This window comes from Trametes versicolor (genome assembly GCF_000271585.1).
Source record: "Trametes versicolor FP-101664 SS1 unplaced genomic scaffold TRAVEscaffold_37, whole genome shotgun sequence".
In the NCBI taxonomy this organism is placed as follows: domain Eukaryota; kingdom Fungi; phylum Basidiomycota; class Agaricomycetes; order Polyporales; family Polyporaceae; genus Trametes; species Trametes versicolor.
In genome coordinates, this window is record NW_007360357.1 from 1 (window position 1) to 5894 (window position 5894).

At 58.7% G+C, this 5894-nt stretch overlaps 4 protein-coding genes across 4 annotated transcripts; 3 read left to right on the forward strand and 1 right to left on the reverse strand.

The window, feature by feature from the left end:
- Positions 1-308: 308 nt before the first annotated feature.
- On the forward strand, positions 309-488 carry TRAVEDRAFT_102792 (uncharacterized protein; the record flags this gene model as incomplete). The annotated part of the gene is made up of 1 exon (XM_008047546.1): positions 309-488. A coding segment is annotated over one exon (180 nt), but the record flags the coding sequence as incomplete, so codon positions are not given.
- Positions 489-1071: 583 nt separating this feature from the next.
- TRAVEDRAFT_41095 (uncharacterized protein) lies at positions 1072-2912 on the forward strand (the record flags this gene model as incomplete). Its single annotated transcript, XM_008047547.1, has 2 exons — positions 1072-1824; positions 1881-2912. The coding sequence occupies 2 exons, from the start codon at positions 1072-1074 to the stop codon at positions 2910-2912; spliced, it is 1785 nt and encodes a 594-aa protein (XP_008045738.1).
- A 234-nt stretch (positions 2913-3146) lies between these two features.
- Positions 3147-4489, reverse strand: TRAVEDRAFT_137504 (uncharacterized protein; the record flags this gene model as incomplete). The annotated part of the gene is made up of 2 exons (XM_008047548.1): positions 3147-3691; positions 3748-4489. 2 exons carry the CDS (start codon positions 4487-4489, stop codon positions 3147-3149), a joined length of 1287 nt encoding a protein of 428 aa, XP_008045739.1.
- A 1174-nt stretch (positions 4490-5663) lies between these two features.
- TRAVEDRAFT_101153 (uncharacterized protein) lies at positions 5664-5843 on the forward strand (the record flags this gene model as incomplete). The annotated part of the gene is made up of 1 exon (XM_008047549.1): positions 5664-5843. A coding segment is annotated over one exon (180 nt), but the record flags the coding sequence as incomplete, so codon positions are not given.
- Between the last annotated feature and the right edge of the window lie 51 nt (positions 5844-5894).

Genomic DNA, 5894 nt, shown 5'->3' on the forward strand with positions numbered 1-5894 from the left:
GCGTCCGGGCTCGCCCCAACATTCAAATGCTCTCTCACCCTCCCCTCCCTTCCGCCGCAGACTCGGACAACACAAACATCCCACCTCACGATCTTTCCTCCCACCACCCCTCCGCCAACCACAACCACCACAACCACAGCCAGCACCCGCACCAGCTTCACCAGGCCGCTCTCTACTCCGTCGCCCCCCACCTCAACCGCCCTTCGAACGCTGCCCACCACCACCCGTTCGCGTTCCCCGGCTCCCAGCCCGGCTTCGACCATCTGCAGCAGCAGCAGCCCTCTCTCCACCACCTCGACCCTCATCACCCGCACCTCCACCCCCAGCAGAACCAGACGTGCGTCCCCGCACTCATCCCCCCAGGCATGGACCCCTCCCAGGTCGATATCCGCACATTCTATCCGTACACACCCAACGAGGTCAAGCACCGCAAGCGCACCACCCGCGCCCAGCTCAAGGTCCTCGAAGGCGTGTACAAGTGGATGACTTTCCATAAGCCTCTGCGGCTTTGCGGTCGTCCGTAAATGGTTGATCGAGTCTACCGGCCGAGATGCCGAGTCCGATTTGTACTCCGCCGGTCATAATCGTCGCCGTAGATGTTGAAGGCGCCGAACGTCTAGGAAGGGGGTCCCGACCCCCTCTCTAGACCTAAACGCGTCCGCAGACCGTCGTTCCTGACCCAAAAAGGCAGCCAATTCATGCTCCGCTCAGATCGCTATCTGAGGAGACCGCCAACGAGTGGGACGCCCGCCGTCCCTCCCTCAATTTCATCGTTGTTTCCTTCACCACCATATTCGTACCTCCTGGCGAGGTTACTGTTACTCTGCTTCACCTTCATCGCTTTTTCCTATCTTTCCTGCACTCCAATCTGCCATGGACCGCCCGGAAGACCAAGATCAGTACCCAAGATGGTCTCCCGAACATGCACGATGGTATCTTCCCTCGCCATCGCGCTCTGTACGTAAAATACTCGTCTCGCACATCTCCATTGTTCGCTCACACTCATTATAGGCAAATGTCTCCGAAGGGCCGACTTCTCAGCAGGCAACAGAAGTCGTCGCCGGCAGCGGAATGGACCACCCCTCCGCATCAGATTTGCAAGCTCGCCCGGGCCCATCCCATCCCCCCCGTCCACGGCCTGTATACCGTGCCCCCCCGGCCTTTCCCCCTTCTGCGGCGCCGGCGCCAGCTACTTTCGAAGCCCTCCCGTCATTCAACGCCGGTTTCCCACCGGGCCCACCGGGTCCACATCCGTTCATTTTCTCTCACACTTTTCCTCCCTCCTTCGGCTCTCAACACACCCAATCAGCTGGTCCACCCTCCCCCTCCCCCACTGCGTCGGGTTCGCGTGCATCTGCGCCCGTGCACCCGCCGTTCTTGCGCTCTGAATCAAGTTCCCGGGAGGGCAGTCCCGAGCTCCGTGGTGCCCATCATCCTGCTCCTGCACAGCCGAATCCCACCGCCGTGACGTCAAAGTCTGACAAAGGGAAGAAACGTGCCCTTGAGCACGGGACAAGCTCGGTCGCAAAGAAGCCGCGGGTCGCTCCGAAACCGAAAGCTGCCCCACCCAGGCTGAGTGCGAAGGCCAAGGGCAAGCAGGTGGTCAGGCCGCCAGCCGCTCTCCCTCAAAGCCACAACGGTCGTCAACCGGGCGCCTCCAACTACACAGACGAAGACATGGATGCCCTGCTCGACCTCGTTGAGGTAGAGCTTCCCATTGGGCAGAACGCTTGGCAGCGCATCACGGACGACTTCAACAGCTGGGCGCGGGAGAACGGCCGGCCGCCGCGCACGCAGAAGCCCCTCAAGACCAAGTACGATACAGTGAGTGTGCTACAAGGGGGTGGGTGTGATGTATGCTCAACTGACAACACTTATAGCTTGTGCGCACACCGAAGCCAACGGGCAGCGCCTCCGTTCCCGCCAACGTTGAGCGTGCCTGGGAAATCGAAGAGCACATCAACGAGAAGATTCACCTCGGTGTTCTCGATGACGGGGACATAGCGGACAACAACGAGGAGGTCAACGAGAGCATCATCGAAGTCGACGATGAGGCATCAAACTCCGAGGTTGAGATCGTCGACCCGCCAGTCCGTGCAAGCGCGAAGGAGCGCGGGCTGCTTGCTGCGAGCGCTCGCAAGCCGTTCGCTCAGCCGGTTATGAAGGGCTTCCGGGATCAGGCCACCGCGTCAACCGCCCGTGCGGCTGCATCCTCCCGCCGCGCTCAAGCACAGGATTTCATGTCCGCTGTCACCACATCCCTGGATCCCGCCGCACGCAATGCGCGTGATGATGCGCGCTATGCTCGCAGGTTCGCACAGGATGAGCTTCAACGGCTATCCAGCGACAACCGCGACCTTCGCACTCGCAACGACACGTTAACGGACCGACTGCACCAACAGTCCACAGAGGTTGCCCGTCTCCAGTCACGCCTCGACATGATGGAGATGATGCAGGCTGCACACGGGAATGGCCGGCGGCGGCATGATGACTGGGATACCGATGGCTCTCCGCGTCCACGTCGTCCACGCTCCTATGCACGAAGGTACTCCTCCCCACCACCGCCACCCATGTCTCCCCCCCGCATCATCCCCTCCGCATGCAACGTCTCCATGCATAGCCCATCACCGTCCCGGTCCTATCCTGCCAGGGAGCGTCAGCTCGACGCTTCCCCCATCCGACACTTTGCGGGATCTACTCCACGCTCTGGGATTCCGCCTCCACCTTCGCTGTCTGCATTCACATTCACTCCTACCGCGTCGGGCAGCTCTCTTGACACGCTTGCGGCGGCCGCCTCCACGTCGACCGCACACCACATGCACGAGCAAGAGGACGCTCCTTCGGTCACGCTGACCTTCACGTCGCCTCAGCGGCGCCGTGACTGGGATGCTGGGAGCCATATCCCGCGTTAAGTATTGCCTCATCATATTCTTTGCTTATTGGACATTCTAGTCTCAGTATATGCCTAGCCCACTCATTGACATACCATACCATTATCTGTAATGACCTTCTTCCCTCTTCACAGCCCTGCAGACTTGTTTGATGCCTTCTTCTGCTTGTGTTATCAGTTGTCTGTGTGCTGTACATCATTCCTATTCTTGAATATAGCTTCTCAAAAATTACAACTGTGTGCTTGTGACAGAAAACTATGCATCAACAACAACAAGGTGAAAACGCGCCACACGATCCCTACGCTGTAGCTCTCCGAAGATTACATTGTCAAAGTCCGTCCAGATATCATTGTCCTCCGCTTCCTGCCAGTAACGCATATACACTGTGCGAATCTCGTTTATCCCCACTCGCACTGCACGCACATTACACGAGCGCGCACAGACCTCCAGGAGCTCCAAGCGGCCCTCCGGATCGTTGATGTCAAGCGGTAAGCGGAGACGACCAAACCCAGCGCGTAGCTGACGCATCCCCCACTCTGCTGTCTGCCGAAAGGAGAGAAGCTGCCGGTTGCGAGCGAGAACGGCCTCTTGTTCTTGCAAGTTGGCCGGAACGGTTTGGCCAGCTTTGAGCGGTGCTTGTATGCGCCCAGCAATAGAGTTGGTTCCACGGGGAAAGGCGGTGTCCGCAACGAGGTAATACCCTGGTGGTGTCCGGTCACGGAGCTTGTCGTAAATCGGCCGCGCGATCTTGGCATCGTGCCAGCTTCCTGGTGCATTGAGAACTGCCGCTTTGATAAGACCTGTACAGCAGCATAAGTACTAGAAGTGGAGCAAGCGACAGAAACAGTCAACCGACCTTGAGGGGAGAAGGTGAACACACAGCTTGTAAAGTGACCGTGTAGCCACCCGTTGTATGTCGCATTCTCGATGTCGGTGTCATCAGAGGACGCCGTCAACAGGTTGAGCCCGTCAATGGACCCAATGGCGTCCTGGAGGAGGGGGTGACGAGCGCAGATGAGATCGCTGTCCTGCCGGCACTCTTCCTCTGTAGCCCACCACTCGATCGCAGCCTCCGGGATTTTCCGCAGGGTGTTGCATAGGATAGTCATGGCAAATGCCCGGTAGCGGGAGACAGTCGAGGGGACAAGGGCGAAGATTTGTTGTAGAGCAGTGTCGGGCATGGCAGATGTGAGGTAGTGATAGATCAGACCAAGGGCTCCCTCTGCTGTGAGAGAACGGCGTCCAAGGCGAGGTGCACCGGTAGGGTCGGCGTCTGGACGCGGGATCGCCTCCGATTCCCATTGTGCGCGGAAACCGCTCTCCAGAATGTATTCGAACGTGCCGCAGTCGATGCCCATGGTCGTAATGAATGCACGGTCATCCTGGCTGTCGTAAAGCACCTGCCAAGGTGTGTCGCATCGGGGATTTGGCAACAATTGAGGACGACGGAGGTAGCGACGGCTGGGTTGTCGCTTTTCGGCGCGTTCAAGACGAGCCTCTTCACTCCCTAGGGCACTGACAGCAGCGGCGAGAATGGCAACATCATCAAGCTCCTCTTCACCTGAGGATTCGCCAGAGCTAGACTGAGCTGATTGCATCGTGAGGAAGGTAATGAAGGAGCTTGCAGAGTCCTGTTAAGGAGTAGAGGCATCGGGCAGCGACCGTGCATGGAGTCATAATCACACGGCATTTGGGCGCTTATTTAGTTGGTACTCGTTACTCTAATATCTCGTCCAAATATGTCGTGCAAAGCAATTTCTTTTCATAATGTGGTAGCAGGACATGTGTAGAACATCTCTACATAGTTTGTTTTCCTTAGTATATTATGCCTCGAGTGTGAGGGCAGACTTCGCGGACCTACTTCATTTGGGCGCTATTTTGCCCAACGAGCGCCGGTACTCCAAGAACTTCTCGGTCTGCGGACTTCTAAATCATGTTTACATTCCTTATGGATACGGGCTGATAATCCGTAGGTACTTTCACTCTCCGCTTGATGTATCTACGGCGGCCGCAAAGCCGCAGAGGCTTATGGAAAGTCATCCATTCAGCGCGGCGGTCATGGGTTGCGCGAGTGGGAGGCCGAACTCGATAACACTCCCCCCGATTCCGATCTCTGTGAGAATCGAGCCCGCTCTCTTTCTCGCTCTCCGTCGCCCTCTCTCTCTCCTTCCTCCTCCTCGTCCTCCGTCGCGCTCACCACCCCGCTCTTCTCCTCCTCTCGCGCAGCTCACCGCCTTGGACGAGCCGAGAGCAGAGGCAGTGCAGAGGGCATCGGTGGCTGATCCCCCGCCGAACATCTGCTGCATCAAATAGACGCTGCTTTTGCCTTTCGACCGCCCGGCCGTTCCTGGCTCTCCCATCTCCCTCTTCTCCTGCTCTGACCTCCTCATCCAATCATTTCTCCTCCCGACCGTTCTCTTCCTTCCTCGCCCGCGGTCTTCCCTGTCTCCTCTGTCCACCGAGGCGTCCGGGCTCGCCCCCAACATTCAAATGCTCTCTCACCCTCCCCTCCCTTCCGCCGCAGACTCGGACAACACAAACATCCCACCTCACGATCTTTCCTCCCACCACCCCTCCGCCAACCACAACCACCACAACCACAGCCAGCACCCGCACCAGCTTCACCAGGCCGCTCTCTACTCCGTCGCCCCCCACCTCAACCGCCCTTCGAACGCTGCCCACCACCACCCGTTCGCGTTCCCCGGCTCCCAGCCCGGCTTCGACCATCTGCAGCAGCAGCAGCCCTCTCTCCACCACCTCGACCCTCATCACCCGCACCTCCACCCCCAGCAGAACCAGACGTGCGTCCCCGCACTCATCCCCCCAGGCATGGACCCCTCCCAGGTCGATATCCGCACATTCTATCCGTACACACCCAACGAGGTCAAGCACCGCAAGCGCACCACCCGCGCCCAGCTCAAGGTCCTCGAAGGCGTGTACAAGTGGATGACTTTCCATAAGCCTCTGCGGCTTTGCGGTCGTCCGTAAATGGTTGATCGAGTC